Source organism: Bidens hawaiensis, unplaced genomic scaffold, assembly GCF_021521415.1.
Source record: "Bidens hawaiensis isolate Kalapana, Puna unplaced genomic scaffold, B.hawaiensis_p1.1 tig00043526_1, whole genome shotgun sequence".
In the NCBI taxonomy this organism is placed as follows: Eukaryota; Viridiplantae; Streptophyta; class Magnoliopsida; order Asterales; family Asteraceae; genus Bidens; species Bidens hawaiensis.
In genome coordinates, this window is record NW_027497722.1 from 47,762 (window position 1) to 65,095 (window position 17,334).

The 17,334-nt window shown below is 39.7% G+C and overlaps 3 protein-coding genes and 1 non-coding gene across 4 annotated transcripts; 1 reads left to right on the forward strand and 3 right to left on the reverse strand.

Annotated features, from left to right (window-relative positions):
- Positions 1-2,355: 2,355 nt before the first annotated feature.
- Positions 2,356-2,967, reverse strand: LOC143594346 (uncharacterized). Its single transcript, XM_077073675.1, has one exon. It carries the CDS (start codon positions 2,965-2,967, stop codon positions 2,356-2,358), a length of 612 nt encoding a protein of 203 aa, XP_076929790.1.
- A 323-nt stretch (positions 2,968-3,290) lies between these two features.
- Positions 3,291-4,223, reverse strand: LOC143594347 (uncharacterized). The gene is made up of 2 exons (XM_077073676.1): positions 3,912-4,223; positions 3,291-3,806 (listed from the first exon to the last, which is right to left on the reverse strand). The coding sequence occupies exons 1-2, from the start codon at positions 4,221-4,223 to the stop codon at positions 3,291-3,293; spliced, it is 828 nt and encodes a 275-aa protein (XP_076929791.1).
- A 4,428-nt stretch (positions 4,224-8,651) lies between these two features.
- On the reverse strand, positions 8,652-10,510 carry LOC143594348 (uncharacterized). The gene is made up of 3 exons (XM_077073677.1): positions 9,959-10,510; positions 9,129-9,854; positions 8,652-9,047 (listed from the first exon to the last, which is right to left on the reverse strand). Exons 1-3 carry the CDS (start codon positions 10,508-10,510, stop codon positions 8,652-8,654), a joined length of 1,674 nt encoding a protein of 557 aa, XP_076929792.1.
- LOC143594349 (small nucleolar RNA R71) lies at positions 9,871-9,975 on the forward strand. Its single transcript, XR_013146323.1, has one exon. It is a non-coding gene; the product is annotated as a small nucleolar RNA R71 (small nucleolar RNA).
- Positions 10,511-17,334: the final 6,824 nt, after the last annotated feature.

A 17,334-nucleotide genomic window follows, 5' to 3' on the forward strand; every position in this document is an offset into this window, starting at 1 on the left:
TTGATCTATAATAAAATAAGTTTATGTAAATACCCGGATTGTCTCTTGATCCAGCTACAGACCTTTAGTTTGGTTTTGATAGCTTTAAACCCTGACTGATCATTTGTTTGAATAAAATATTTAGACCTGTAGTGTTTTTATTATTTACAAATCATGCGTTGAGTTTCTTCTTCATGAAAAAAATACATCTTATTGATAGGTTTCTAAAACATTGAATTGACTATAACCCTGGTATGTAAAATCTTACGTTTCTTAGTTGTGAAGAAACTATTTCTGACTATATCTTATTGTATGTAAAAGCTTATGTTTCATAAAGAAACATTAGTTTATCTATACCCTTTGAATGTATAAAGTTTTTGTTATATAAATATGATCAAGGTTTTGGGCTATACCCCTGACTATGGTCTAAGCCATATAATAATAAAATAATACTTGGGTAGAATCCCTACCTTAATGAGTACTCGGGGATGCTAATTACTATAGTAGAATGACGGCTTGGTTGGCAGAACCTTGTTTCTTATTCGCTTAACTGATCTACGACTCGTTACCACTTCAATACTTGTATAATCTTCGAGAAAACAGGACCTCGGATCTTCACAACAGCCAGGCACGATCTCCAATGCTAAGTGTGTGATTATGGAGGTGAAATTGTGATGAATGGGGTTCAATCCCGTAACCCCCTTTTATAGGCGGAGTTTTAAAGATCGCCGCGTATTGCGATGGGTCTTTTAATGGTCCATCGCGTAGCGTGACGCCGTAAATAACATTGAGCTGCCAAATGTTGACCACGTGTCCCTGGTTTACTTAATGGGGTATCGCGTAGCGCGATGCCCTTTAATCTCTGGTCATTGCGCAGCGCGTTGCCCCCTTTTCTGATTTCTTCTGGGGAACTGCATCGCGTAGCGCGATGATATTCTATACCTACTCATCGCGCTACCTCGAAAACCCAATTTTTCATTTTAACCCATTTAAATTTTAGTATTGATATTTTTATCAAAAAAATTGAACAGGCTCTTCTCTATGTGTTACACCTGTCTCCAGAATGCGTGTCTCACCTCGGTACTCAGGAAATCACGCAAACCATCAAATAGCTCTATCTCTATCTCCTCGTCCGTATACAACCCCAAAGTGCAGGCCAGGGTGTTAAGGGACTAGTTATACCACTTACCCCAGCCTGAAACGAACCCCGCGGCTACTGTCGTGGGGGTCGCGGATCAACGGATACATGAATAAGGAAGCTAGAAACTCGAGGGTGATCTCGAGGTAGACTAGCCGGTGGATGGTGAAAAGACGCCGCCATGGCTCCGTGAGCAAAGCCTCGAAACTCTTGTGCTGATTGAAGTGCGCGAGAGTTTCATAGCATGGAAACCGGCCCAAAGCGAACTTGTCACGTCTGGCCCACAACTAACCGAACTTGCAGTGAGCGTTGCGGCTCTTGCCGCTGCTGCCTGCGAACTGAAGATACGGGTGACTGCGACATGTCGACATCTGAGAAAAAGAGAGCAATCAGCACAAGAATAAAACGAAAGAAAATGAAAAACGGGTCGACTAACATTTTGGCATGGTCATGTCAGAAACAGTGCAAGGCAGTGCGGACCGACAGGAACATGCAGGGGCTTCAGAAAAACTGGTCGATCCTAAACTGTCTGGCCGGAAAACGAGCGTGACCGTGCTGGCGGTTGTGCGGGCCGTGCGGAAACAGTGCCGACAGCGGTTGTCACCAGAAAACCAACCCAATCGACCAAAATCAACGCAATCAAGCCCAATATAGTCAAATACAACCCTAAAACTAACCACTAAAACAAGGAATTAGGGAAAATCCGACCCAAAAGTGATAGGATTGGAAAAGCCCTAAATCTCACAAAAATAAACCCTAAAATCTACAAAAACAAGGAAAAGGAAGATGGAAAGGAAGATTAAGCATACCTTTAGTGTGAAAATCTGGTAGAAAACAAGAGATTCGGGGGCTAGAGGGTCGAGATTGGCTGGGAAAAGAGTGGAATGGATGAGAATGATGGTAGGTAGGTTGTAAAACTCCTTTAAATCTGCATGCACGTTTCCCGAGGTTGCACGTACGGCCGTGCGGTTTACCATGCAAGGTCGATTTGACCTGCCAATTCTCATTCTGCCAATTTGGCAGTATTCCACTCAATTCCAAATCAAAATGGTTCCCGATTGTGACCATTATGAGTCCTAACCCGACATCTCTCGCTCAAAGAACGAAACCGGAAAGAGACAAAGATAAGAATAACTCTTCAAAAACAAACAAGAATAAAACAAACACGCAAAAATCTACAAAGTTCCTAAGATGCTAAATTTTGACGGAGTCGATAGCTAGACTCACACTCCCCACACTTAAGTCATGCGGTGGAGGTCAACAACCTCCAACACAGTCTCAACCGGCTCACCCAAATAGTGTTTCAAACGGTGACCGTTCACGTTGAAGATGCGTCCATTCTCATGGCCAATCTCAACGGTACCGTAGTCAAACACCTGTCTCAGACTAAAGGGGCTGGACCATCGGGATTTCAACTTCCCGAGGAATAAACGAAGGCGAGAATTATAAAGCAAAACACGATCGCCCGCTTGGAATTGTTTGAGGTCCTTCAACCGGGCATCATGAAGCTGTTTGATCCTCTCCTTGTAAATCCATGAATTCTCATAAGCTTGGCCTCTCAACTCCTCAAGCTCATGCAACTGACCCATCCTGTTTTTACCCGCGCATGTAAGATCAAGATTTGCACATTTCAATGTCCAATACGCCTTACGGTCGAGCTCAATAGGGAGATGACACACTTTCCCGTACACCAATTTGAACGGTGTCGTACCAATCGGTGTCTCGTAGGCTGTATGGAAAACCCACAGTGCATCATCTAATTTCTCGGACCAATCCTTACGGTTCTGACTAACCGTTTTCTCCAAAATCCTCTTGATGTCCCGATTCATGACCTCGACCTGCTCGCTCATCTACGGGTGATATGTTGTAGAGAAGCGATGATGGAAACCATACCGGGACAATGCCTTTTCCAACTGGGTATTACAGAAAAATGTCCCTCGGTCATTAATCAGTGCTTTCGGGGCACCAAAGTGGGAGAACAAATTCTTCAAGAATTTCACCACCGACCTAGCATCATTTGTGGGCAAGGCTTGCGCCTCGGCCCATTTCGAAACGTAATCAACGGCTACTAGGATGTAACGATGGCTAAAAGAAGTCGGGAAAGGTCCCATGAAGTCGATGCCCAGACATCAAAAACCTCAAATACCTGAATTGGTCGCTGGGGCATCTTATCTCATGATGACATGTTACTCGCCCTCTGGCAAGCATCACAAGACTGCACCATGTCATGAGCATCACGGAAGATGGTTGACCAGAAGAAACCGGCGTCATAGACCTTCTTCGCCGTGGATGTGGCTCCATGGTGTCCTCCGGTTGGGCCCTCGTGGCAGTGTTTCAAGATCTTTTGAGCCTCATCACCATACACACGCCTACGCACGAGCTGATCGGCGCCAACACGAAACAAGTAAGGATCCTCCCAAATATAATGCTTAACATCAGAAAATAATTTCTTCTTTTTCTGGTGAGTAAGACCTTTAAGCACGACCCCACTAGCAAGAAAATTCGCAATGTCAGCGAACCAGGGATGATCTTCATCACACGTCTTGATATACATGAGGAACTCGTGGGGGAAATTGTCATTTATGTGAACCCCCACTTGTTCCGATGAAGCAGAGCACTCAAGACAGGAGAGATGGCCAGCCGCGTCATTTTCAGCACCCTTTTTATCATGAATCTCAATGTCAAACTCCTGCAGCAACAAAATCTATCGAATAAGTCTCGGCTTCGCATCTTGTTTACTGAAAAGATAGTGAAGGGCTGCATGGTCCGTAAACACAATGGTCTTAGAAAGGACAAGATAAGAACGAAATTTATCGAATGCGAAGACAACAGCAAGGAGCTCTTTTTCAGTGGTCGTGTGGTGCTCCTGCGCATCATTCAGTGTCCTACTCGCATAATAAATCGGGTAAAAGTGCTTATCCCGCCTTTGACCTAAGACCGTCCCAACTTCAAAGTCACTCGCATCACACATCAACTCAAAAGGCAAGGACCAGTCGGGGGCAACCATGATAGGGGCATTCACCAATTTCTCCTTCAACAGCTCGAACGCCTGAAGGCATTCGGAGGAGAAAACAAAAGGGGCATCTTTCTCAAGGAGTTTCGTCATCGGGCGGGAGATTTGGGAAAAGTCCTTTATGAATCTCCCATAGAATCCCGTGTAACGCCCGTTAAATTTTGTAATTTTCGTTAAAGAAGAATCAAGCCTTGTAGATTTTGTATTTTTAACCGAGACCGAGTTGGCATCCTTAAGGGACCTCCTAACTATGTCCGAAAGCCGTGTTATCTAACCTTTGGCGCAAGACATCACGTTTTACAAGTTAAAAGGGCCTAAGCGTAACATTATTATAACAAAACCCTAACTAGTTTCTTCCTCCCTTAGCTAGCCGATCGCAACCTTGCAGCCATCATCACCTCGATTTTCTTGCAGCTCCGGCCATGTCCAGCCATCCCGAGTCTAATCCAAGGTCTTTTTTATAATTCCCCATGTCTCTTACACCTTAATTGATCATATTAACGCACTTATTGGTAGTTAAGGTTGAGTTTTGATGATAACAGTTTGCTGACAGATTCGTATACGTTTATTGTAGGGTCTGTAATGCGATGATAATCCATTGTTTTTGATCGATTCTTCTTTCCATAATGTTCTACTTTGAGTCTAGTTTCCAGAAAGGTATATCATTTAATTCTTGGACAAGATTTGAATGGTTTTTATGAATTTATAAGATCGAGTGTCAAAGCTGATGCGGGATGATGGATTCTGGTCTGTCTTCCCGACATCATAACTCTATTTCAACAAGTCAAAATTAGTTGGTTACACTTTTGGAACTTTTTATTTTGAGTTAAGAATCAAACTCAATTGGAATCATTTAATTTGGTTTGGTAATGAATTTTATAAAAATAAAACCATTTTGTTGCGCACTGAAATAGCTGCACGTACCTTTCTGTGTTGGAGGAATATTTATGATTTTTGTGTCCACTAGAAAAATATAATAAAAATATTTTTAAAAACCTAAGACATTTATAAAAGTCTGGTAAAAAGTTAATAATTTAATTCCATGGTTTTCCTATGTAATAAAATGCATCTTTGCATGCTAAAATCTGCATGTTATATTCGTTATTGATCGATAAGTTTGTTTTAGGCTTAACCTGTGGCTGCCCTTTCTCACATCTTTCAGGGCTGTTATAATTGAAGTTCTTGCTCCGTCCTCTTCTTGGGTATGTCTAGTGTAATATACTTTAGTATCATGAGTTTTGGCATTCGTTAGATTGGTCAACTGTTGATGAAGTGAAAACTAGGTTTTGGTTGTCTAGTTTGTCAATTGTTGCGTTTATCGCGTTGTTTGAGGGAATTAATAACCAATTCGGATGTTTTAGCCTCGGTTTGATTTGTTGGCTGTGAAAAACTATATTTTTATGTTATAGGGGCTGAATTGGTTGTCGGTTACTCAAACGGGTCGGTACGGCGCAAATTCGCGTTTATTGGTAGTTTGTGCATCGTGCTTGCGAAATACCGACCCATCCAACTCGTGTAGCGTCGTGTGGACTTGTTGGCTGTGATTTTACTAAATTTGGTCCACAAGGGGCTGAGTCGGTATCTAAGTGCATAAACAACCCGTTAACGCGCGTATTCGATAAAGTCAACAACTTTCGGGGGTAAATTGGGAACCATTTGTCCCCGGGATTAACTAAGGGTGGTTTTGGTAAATACATGGCCTCGGGGGCTGATGTAATTGAATTTGGTAATGTCAAGGCTTTAGGTCAATCAAATCATGTTAGAACATCTCGTAGGATAAGCGAGTCGGTACGTTGAGTACGTTTAGTTAGTAAACTATGGATTGGCTTTGAAGTTTTCATACCCATTGTTATTTGATTGGCTCGTTTCATGTGAGTTCATGATGCCCCTTTTAACCTTTTACGTTTTGGGCTAGCATACACACCTTATTATGATTTTAATCGATTTTATTCCTTTAAACTATTGGGTTGGTATTGTATGATCTTGTTTGTGGTTGTGCCTTTAAGAAGACATGTGTAAATTATATTTTATGCATTAGGATATTTTAGACTCTTTATAGGGTCATATATCCCTTAAGGTTATGCATATTACTTGGGCTCTAAGCCTCGAGGTTGCTATTAGGCTTAGTATTGAATGCCTAGATTATCCATTATTTATGGATTGTATGTGGTGATATTGTTGGTTGGATGTTTGAATTAGATGTTTGTATGTGTGTATGTGGAGGTGTATGTGAATGTGTATGTGATGGTAAACTGTGACCGGGTCAAATATATTACTCGGGGAGGACCCGGGGTGAGGAGGCCCGTGTTGCATGTTTATGACCCGGCGGGTCAAATATATTACATGGGAAATACCCGGAGTGAGGAGGCCCGCCGTTCTATAAACCGTGGTCGGGTCAAATATATTACTTGGGGAAGACCCGGGGTGAGGAGGCTCGTATCACGTGTTTGGTATGTTAAACCGCGACCGAGTCAAATATGTTACTTGGGGATGACCCGGGGTGAGGAGGCTCGTGTTGCGTGATTTTGTTTTATTAAACTGTGACCGAGTCAAATATATTACTTGGGGATGACCCGGGGTGAGGAGGCTCGTGTTGCATGATTTTAACGGTTTTGTTAAACCGCGGCTGGGTCAAATATATTAGTCGGGGAAGACTCGGGGTGAGGAGGCCCGTGCTGCGTGAAAAGATGTTTAATGTTTTATTTACTTATGATTTGGTTAAGAAAAGCTATTTATGATTTTATGGACTCATGATTTTCCCCTACATTCCATACTCAGGGAGTTAAAGTTTTTAATGAATGTCGTTTACGAAAACTTGAACTCACTCAGCTCAAGCTGATTTTATGTGTATGTTAGATTGACTTTCAAGTTAAGAAGTGGATGCTACCGCTTACGTGCTGGATGCTACTCGGGAGGTTGAAGGCATTTCTGGTCGAGGATTTCAAATAAAACATATATTTTATTTATATTCGATTTTTGGACACTTGTACCCGTGTTTGGGATTTTCTTTAAATAATTACACTTTTTCCGCTGTTATTTACTCTGAACTTGTTTTAAATAAAAACGAATCGTTTGGTTTTAAATTTTTGTGAAATTGTGGATGTGATTACCAACTGTAGGATTCCCGGGATTCGGGACCTTACATCTCGCGTGATCGAGAAAACTCCAAATAGACTTCACTGAGTTTGGTGGCGGAAGCTTCGAAATGCTATCAATTTTGGCTCGATCAACCTCAATCCCCGCCTGTGAATGTCGTCTTCTCCTGATCCTCAGGAGAGATAGGGATCTGAAAGTATCCCGAGAAACCGTCAAGAAAGCAATAGTACATCTTTCCCGACAGTCGCTCCAACATCTGGTCGATAAAGGGGAGTGGGAAATGGTCTTTCCTTGTGGCATCATTGAGCTTGCGGTAGTCAATGCAAACTCTCCATCCCGTGACGGTACGCGTAGGAATCAATTCGTTCTTCTCATTCACAACAACCGTCGTACCGCTTTTTTTTGGGACGACCTGCAACGGGCTCACCCATGGGGAATCAGAGATCAGATAGATCAATCCAGCATCGAGAAGCTTGATGACCTCTTTCTTCACAACATCTTGCATATTATGGTTGAGACGCCGTTGGTGCTGCACCACGGGTTTGTACTCCTCCTCTATCAAGATCTTATGGGTACAAAAGGATGGACTGATCCCTTTTATATCCATGATCTTCCAGGTGATCGCGTGCTTGTGCCTCTTCAGAACCATGAGCAACTTCACCTTCTCCTCGCTCAACAAACCAGCAGAAATGATAACAGGCAAACGGGACCCATCCTCCAAAAAGGCATACTCCAAATGAGATGGGAGTTCCTTAAGCTCGATAGATGGTGGGTCCACAACAGAAGGTTTCGCCTTAGGCACGGCAACGCAATCAACATCCTCAATCCTCTCTAAACACTCAGGAGACTCGTGGTCCATACCACAGACCAACTCATCAATCAGAGGCCCACTAATCAAGTCAGAAACCTCTCTAAAACACAACTGAGTATCCAAAGAGTACCCCTCTCGCGTGTCATGTATGTGCTCACAAACGCAAGAGTCGATGGTATCAATGTAGAGCACGTCATCATGATCATTTGGGTGGCGCATGGATCTCCAATATCAAAGGTCACCTCCTCGTCTCCAACTCTAAGAGTGAGTCTGCCGGTGCAAACATCAATGAGAGCTCTAGCAGTGGCTAGGAAAGCACGACCCAAGATGTGTGGTACATTTTTATCCCAATCCATGTTCAAGATCACAAAGTCAACAAAAAACACAAGCATATTCTCAACTATACCTCTCAGGTATTTCACCGAGCGGTCGCCAAGCTGAATGCTCATGCGAGTAGGCTTAGGCTCACCTAGGTCTATCTTAGCAAAAACAGAATAAGGCATCAAGTTTATGGTAGCACCTAGGTCGGCTAAAGCGTTACTAACCGACAAACTACCGATCAAACATGGAATGGTAAAACTGCCCGGATCGGTTATTTTTTTGGGCAGTTTATTCTAAAGGCCCGCATAATACTCCTCATTCAAAGTCACGCAAGAAAGTTCTTCTAATTTCTTCTTGTTCGAGAGAACCTCCTTCAGGAACTTAGCATACTTAGGCATCTCTTTCAATGCATCGAGAAACGGAAGATTGATGTGAAGCTGCTTAAAAAGCTCTAAGAATTTCCCGTACTGCTCTTCCATCTTCTGATTCTTCAGACGGCCTGGGTATGGAATGGGAGGAACATAAGTCCTGACTGGCTCATTGGTTTGTGCAGTACTTTCTGGGGTTACCCTCGGGTGCACCTCACCAGGAGTCTCAGTCTCGATCTCATCGGCAATCGGTTTTGGTGTGGAAACCAATGGATCAACAGGAATGGTGGATCTACCACTCCTCAGGGTAATAGCCTTAGCCTCGGCATTCAGATTAATCTCAGTGTTGCTCAGAAGGCCACCCTGTGGTCTCGTAGAGAGGAGCTAAGCAATCTGTCCAACCTGATTCTCAATGGTCTGAATGGACGCTTTCTGATTTCTCAACTTGAGATTGTGTCTCTGGAGAGTCTCATCAATCATCAGGTTCCTCTGTTCAGCTAGTTTTTTTGAGGTCTCGGTCTTAGCTAAAAGTTGGATCAAAATATTTTCAACACTAGACCCCCCACTAGACTGACCACCACTGCTGGAACCCTGAAACTGAGGCTTTTGTTGGTAAGATTGGTTCTGGGGTTGATTCTGGTAATTTGGATTTTGGTCAAACCCTGGTGGCTTTTGATTTTGACTCTGATTTTGAGAGCCACCATTATCTTTCCAGCTGAAATTTGGGTGATTTCTCCATCCCGGGTTGTAGGAGTTGCTGTAGGCATTGTTTTGGCGGCCTACAAAGTCAACATCCTCCACCACCATGGCCTGCTGGCAATGACTGGTTTGGTGTTTCCCATCACACACCCCACAACGAGAGCTAGACTTAGCCAGATCGGATTGCATCTGGTCAAATCTTTTGGTCAAGGCTTCTAATTGAGCGGAAACAAGGGTATTAGAATCGACATGAAGAACGCCCTTAGTAGAAGGAATACTACGAGGCAGATTATATGCAAAAATCTTCTTAGCAGCGCGCTCCAAGATATTCAACGCCTCATTGGGAGTACATCTACCGAAATCTCCTCCCACAACCTGATCAACTGCCTGCTTCTGTGCTCCGAATAAAGCATCAAAGAACGTACGACACTGAAGTCCGCGACTCAAACCGTGATGAGGGAATTTTCTCAACAAGCCCTTGAACCTCTCCCATGCAGCATGAAGTGACTCGTCATCATCAATATGAAAACTACTGATTTTTGCCCGGTATCTTGCATTTTATCGGGTGAGAAGTACTGAAGAAGAAACTGCTCAACCAATTGGTTCCAAGTGGTGATGGAACCGGAAGGGAGTGCCTCTAACCACTCCAAGACAGCCCCGCGAAGTGAGAATGGAAATAGTCGGAGTCTCATGGCATCGTCTGTACACCCCTGAATTTTGAATGTCGCACACAATCGAAGGAAATGCGCAACATGAGAATGAGGGTCGTCGTTCGAGAAGCCATGGAAAGAAACGGAATTTTCGACCATATGAATAATACTCGACTTTATCTCGAAAGTCACGGTAATCTCGGGCTCCCTGACACCACTGCCGTAGCCATCAAGGGATGGCGTGGCGAAGTCATCCATGCGACCTTGATTTTTCGGATCCGCCATCTCTTCTTCCTCGGGATTCGCGTCCTCATATACAACTTCGTTTTCAAAGACCTCAGCAATCTTGCATGCTCTCCTCCTCAAACCTTCTTGAAGATGTCGCTCGGGTTCAGAAAGGGGGGAAACAAGCTTAGGACCGGGTGTGGTGGACATGCATCACCCGAAAGAAACGCGTAACGGAAAACAACCAAGACACGGAAAACTACCTAAAAATATAACTAATAAAATAAAATAAAACAAGATGAATAAAAATGAAATAGACTAAAATAACATAGAGCAAAAATATCTACAAGGCAAATCAATTACTCGTATCGTTTTCCAAAGTAAAACACCGTGTCCCCGGCAACGGCGCCAAAAACTTGACGTGTGCGAATATATAAATAAAAATTTAAATAAAAGTTTCACGCAAATCGGGTTTTAAAAATGGTTTTCACCAACAACCAAACCACACACGAAAGGCAAGTGTACCTATAGTTTGTAGCAAAGTATCGGTAAAAACCGAGTGTCAATCCATGGACACGGCAAATCTTTGATAATAAATCTTTGTAATTGATTTAACCTAACAAGCAATCAAATTGGTTTTTCAAATTACTAAACTAACATATAACAAAAACAAAGCAAATAAAATACAACTAACAATCAATCCAAACAAAGCTACTTAGACTATGCATCCACTTAAACTTAGTGACAAAATGACAATGATAAGGGCAAACATCACGAGCATGTATCAATATCAAATTCAAATCAAGGAAACCTAACACTAACAACAAGCATCATGATGGGTGTTTTTCAAGACAATAACCATAGGTTAGTAAGTTTGTCAAAACTACCTAATCTCATAATTAAAGGAAAGCTAGCATGAAAACAACAAACTAACCACCTAAAATAATGTAAAATGGACTTGCTCAAGAACACTAGTTAAACACATGAATCTTTTAAATTAGCAAAATATAAACTAAGGATTATGACCTTAATCTCTAGAAAACATCAACCAACTCAAAGAATCATGTTATCACAATATAATTTTCCAATATCAAGTGATAGGTTTCATGCTTGTTAAAATTCATAACCAAGTTAATTTCCACTAGTCATTCCTATCTTAGTGATATAAACAAAGTGTGTATACACAAACTAAGTTCATAAACAAATACTTAACACATAGTTTTCCAACATATTATGGCTAAGCATCTATCAAACTAACAAGATTAGGAATTAAAACAAGCATTCAACCATTAAACTCTATTCAAGAATATGTCATAAACTTGAAGAACACCAACTTGCCAAAATCATGCATAGATAAATATCATATAAGTAAAAGTTTCAACAGAATCTAAGTAATAAAAATATTAGCCCATAAGGCTTGATACAACAAACAAAATCAAAGTAGTCTTACAAAGAATTGTTAAGAACAAGAAATTGCAAACTAAGATGAATGATGATTGCTATGATTATACCCTCTATCGTGCTATGATCGGATCTTTGATGTATTTGACGGCTTCTTGACCGGATATTATGTTTGCTGTCTGTTTGTGTACCCGATATCAATAGAGTTCCTGAGTAACTCATTTGGCAGCCGTGAAGCATATTTTTTGTCATCTGAGGGGTAATCCTGACATCGGATTATGTTATCCCAAGGATGTAAGGCCCCGGACCCTTTCTTTTCTTAAGTGATCAATTTAAACAATTGACACGTGACCCTTTTGTATCCAAAGATACATTTAGCATAACCCTTATTTCGTACACATTCATTTACGTACTTACCCTTGTCTTCTTCATGCATACCGTAGCATGCACGCCGTTCATAAACGCTATCTATTATACTAGTATCCATAGCTGGACCAACAAACACACAACATATGTGCATACATTCATTAACTACCATACCATGCAATCATACCACATACACATGCGTATTTATTAACTACCACAATTAGTATCCCTAATTGGACTACCTATTCATTGTATCCATCAATGGATCACGTTCTCATAGTATCCATGACTATACCACATTCTCGTTGTATCCATAACTGGACCACCTTACCATAGTATCCATAGTTGGATCACCTTACCATATTTTCCATAACTATACCCTCTTACCATAGTATCCATAACTAGACCACCTTACCATAGTCTTAAAAACTGGACCATATTACACATATATTATTTTATCAGTCGATACCTTATATCTATAAATAGACCATATAACACAACAACAAATTCCCTAAACAAAGTATTGGCTTTTAGTCCTTTATTGTGTTCTTGCCCGTTCTTTCCTGTCCATTAAAGCACACTATCCCATCCATAAATGGAAACTCTATACATATCCATAAAAGGAACATTTGCATATCTTATAAGTACTTGCATACTACCCACGAGCATTTATAACATGGATAGGTATAAGGTAATACGACGCCCCCTGATGTCCACGTCATGACTTGCTCACATACTTATACAACTTCACATAAAAGTGTTTAGTATATTTATTATTAGTTTACCTATTTACTTTTTCATACAAACATGTCACATTCATCTTTTATCTTCTTTCTTGAGTATCCATACGACCCAAAGCATTTAAAGGTAAAAAGGGGGGCTAGAACTCAACTTGATTCTGTTACGCTCGGAGTTAATAGTTATTTTCTCTCTTCAACTGAGCATGACTAATTGTTTAACACATTCAAGTGTTAATTAACTACTTAGCTGTCTACTCTTGATTTCCACGATTTGGGAATCGTAATGTATAGCAAACACATTCTCAAAACTGTAGCAATTCACAACTACTACAACAATTCGTGACACTATAGCAATTCACAACATTGTATCAATTCGTAACTACTCTAGAATTCATAACACTGTAGCAAGTCGCAATTGCTGTAGCAATTCGCAACAATGTAGCAATTCTCAAATTTTAGCTGTTTAAACGTAATCGGGTTTATCTTCCAGATCTAATCCTAATTTCTGTAAAGCTCGAGATTTTATTAAGCATTTCATTTTGATCTACTGCCATAGAAAATTTCATGCAAATCCGACTTCGTTTACCGATCCTTTTTATGAACCGAACACTCATCGTTTTATCCGAACTGAGCCAACTAACCCATTTATTATCAAGTTAGCTAGTTTATCATTAATTATGACCCGATCTATCATCCTACCTTGCTTCATGCAAATACGTACACCAAAATTGACCTTTTTAGCTAAAACATACCTTATTGAGGTCGATTCAGATTTGGTTTTGGACACGGGTTTAATCTTAATCATTATATTTGAATGTATGACAAATGAATACTTGGTGATTCTTGCTCATTTCTCTTATTTCTAGATCCGGTTTTAGGTGGAGGGTAGAGAGTGTGTGTGATGTATTTAAAAATATACATCTTTTTAGCATCAAATAATCTCCAAAATACCATATTCACTATAATATCTAGTTCAAATAACTACTTATTATGTTACTTTCTATTTTCAAGTTTATTCCATCCTTAAACGAAGAAACAAGTGGATGCACGAAGAAAAATAAAGACACCCCTGTGGTCACCTTTCCTAGAAAAGACAAAATCTGATGAAGCTAACACGGGGCCGTGTCTCACATAGCACACCCTTGTGGTCAACTTTCCAAGAAAAAGACAAAATCTGATGAAGCTGACACGAGGTCGTGTCTCACCTAGCACACCCCCATGGTCAAACAACCCCCCTCCCTCCCTAAAAGAAAAGATAAAAATGTAAGAATCTGGCATCCAAAACACACCCCCGTGTCTCATTCAACATGCCCCCATGCTAAGTCATTGACGTGTGCGAATATATATATATATATATATATATATATATATATATATAAATTTAAAATAAAAGTTTCACACAAATCGGGTTTTAAAAATGGTTTTCACCAACCACCAAACCACACACGAAAGGCAAGTGTACCTATCGTTTGTAGCAAAGTATCGGTAAGAACCGAGTGTCAATCCATGGACACGGCGAACCTTTGATAATAAATATTTGTAATTGATTTAACCTAACAAGCAATCAAATTGGTTTTTCAAATTACTAAACTAACATATAACAATAACAAAGCAAATAAAATACAACTAACAATCAATCCAAACAAAGCTACTTTGACTATGCATCCACTTAAACTTAGTGACAAAATGACAATGATAATGGCAAACATCATGAGCAAGTATCAATATCAAATTCCAATCAAGGCAACCTAACACTAACAACAAGCATCATGATGGATGTTTTTCAAGACAATAACCATAGGTTAGTAAGTTTGTCAAAACCACCTAATCTCATAATTAAAGGAAAGCTAGCATGAAAACAACAAACTAACCACCTAAAATAATGTAAAATAGACTAGCTCAAGAACACTAGATAAACACATGAATCTTTTAAATTAGCAAAATATAAACTAAGGATTATGGCCTTAATCTCTAGAAAAAATCAACCAACGCAAAGAATCATGTTATCACCATATAATTTTCCAATATCAAGTGATAGGTTTCATGCTTGTTAAAATTCATAACCAAGTTAATTTCCACTAGTCATTCCTAACTTAGTGATATAAACAAAGTGTGCATACACAAACGAAGTTCATAAACAAATACTCAACACATAGTTTTCCAACATATTATGGCTAAGCATCTATCAAACTAACAAGATTAGGAATTAAAACAAGCATTCAACCATTAAACCCTATTCAAGAACATGTCATAAACTTGAAGAACACCAACTTGCCAAAATCATGCATAGATAAATATCACATAAGTAAATGTTTCAACATAATCTAAGTAACAAAAGTATTAGCCCATACGGCTTGATACAACAAACAAAATCAAAGTAGTCTTACAAAGCATTGATAAGAACAAGAAATTCCAAACTAAGATGAATGATGATTGTTACTTTCAAGGATGATCACACAAGATGAAAGCCTTGAATTCTCTCCAGCAAACACACAATAATTTTCCAGCAAATTCAGTGAATTCCCCTAAGGCTCCACACTTGAAATGTAGGTAATGGAGGTGTATTTATGCATTATGGACTTTTGGCATGGGCAAGCGCATGGACATGCACGGTCATGCCCTAATGTGGAATGTCAACCCATTGCTTTAGTTCGGGCACGGGCTTTACGGTCTGGCATGGGCGTGCACGGGCTAGCCATTTTGAATTTTCTTGGCATTAGATCCGGCTTGCACTGGTGATTTTCCAAGGCGGCACGGTCCCACTGGCATGCATGGGCGTGCAGGTCTGGCAAATTGCCGTTTTTGTCCTTGAAACGCCCTCTTTTCATGTTTTCTTTGTTGGGCGGGCGCCCGGACCTGCAAATTCACAAATAACTCAAATAAGTACCTAAAACAATGAATTTACATGGAGTTCGCTTTAAATATGAGGATAATTCGATGCAATAAGATGTACACTTTGTGTTACATCAGTCATCATATGTACGATCTGACAAGCAATTAATGCACTGGACAGCTGGACACGGGGGCGTGCCCGTCTAACGCAGGCTCATGTCTGGTCACCCAAATAGCCTATAAATAGATTGCATGTTTCATTGCAATAGGTGTGTTTGGAGAGGGTTTGGACGGGTTTCTCACTTAAAAACACTCACTTTACACTTAAATTGAAGATACATTATAGAGTTTGAAGGCTTGAAGGCATCCATCATCATCCACCAACTTCATCATTCATCACCATTGAAGAAGAGGATTCATCCCAAATTTGGTTAGTTGTCCTAGTTTAATCATGTGTTTGATATCTTCTTTGATGATCATTGCCATGCTCATCATGAGCTAAACCTCCTTTTACCATCTAAATCTATGATGAAACTTAACTTTATTTGATATGATTATTTGAATATGTGATTTAGTTTTTGTGATGTACATGATTATCTTGCAATTATCCTTGGATGAAATATATTTTGTCATCATAATCCATTAATTCAAGGTTGGTGATTAAAATCCTTAAAACAAATCTTTATAATCATTCATGATTCACTCATGTTCTTGAAAACTAGGAATGGTAAACAGAAAATCTTGATAGTATCCAAAACATATTCCATGTGTTGGACTTTGAAAATATGAGATATATGCTATGATTAATTTCTCTAGTTATGGTAATTATAAAACAACATTGTTAAGTACAATTGATTAGGTCGCATTGCTAGTTAAAGAAATCATATGTTAAAGGAATGTATAATTATAATCAACTTAAATCAACCAAGGGGAGGTTGTGTGAATATACTATAATCACCCAAAGTTGTTAGGATTGGTATTTGAGAAATTAAAGTCAATCCTAATCTTTATACTTCATGAAAACTACTTGCTTACTTAAATTGACATTTTTATGGTAGACATGAAGTTATGCATTCTACTTTCTTTTGTGCCATAGGGTCCTTCACTTAGAAAGGGGTTCTTCTATTTTATATTATTAAAGCAAGTTAATCATATATTCAAAATATTAATAATCAAAGAAGAGCAAGTGCATTCATGATTTAGATGGTAACCTTCATTTATTGATTTTCTCGTCTAAAATTCCTCTACTTGTTCACCTATTTTATTTATTATAACTTAAAATGATTTAGTTTAAAAACACCCCTAAATGATTACATCCGGTTAATTTAGAAAAAAGATTTATTATTAGAAATCATTCATTTCCATGGATCGATACTTGGTTCTTACCAGTACTATTCTACATATACGATAGGCACACTTGCCTATATGTGTTTGATTTAGTCTTAGTAGAAATCGTTTTTATAAATTTAAAGCACGGTCTTGTGTGAAATAAAAGAAATCAACACTTTTTATACACTCACGTACACACACAACAAATTTTTGGCACCGTTGCGAGGGACAAGGTAAAACTTTCTAAGAAAGATCTAAGTTTTATTTTAACCGAGTCGCTAAATTGTTTCGCATGAGTTGCTACAGTGTTTCGCATGAGTTGCTACAGTACCGAGTCGCTACAGTGTTTCGCATGAATTGCTACAG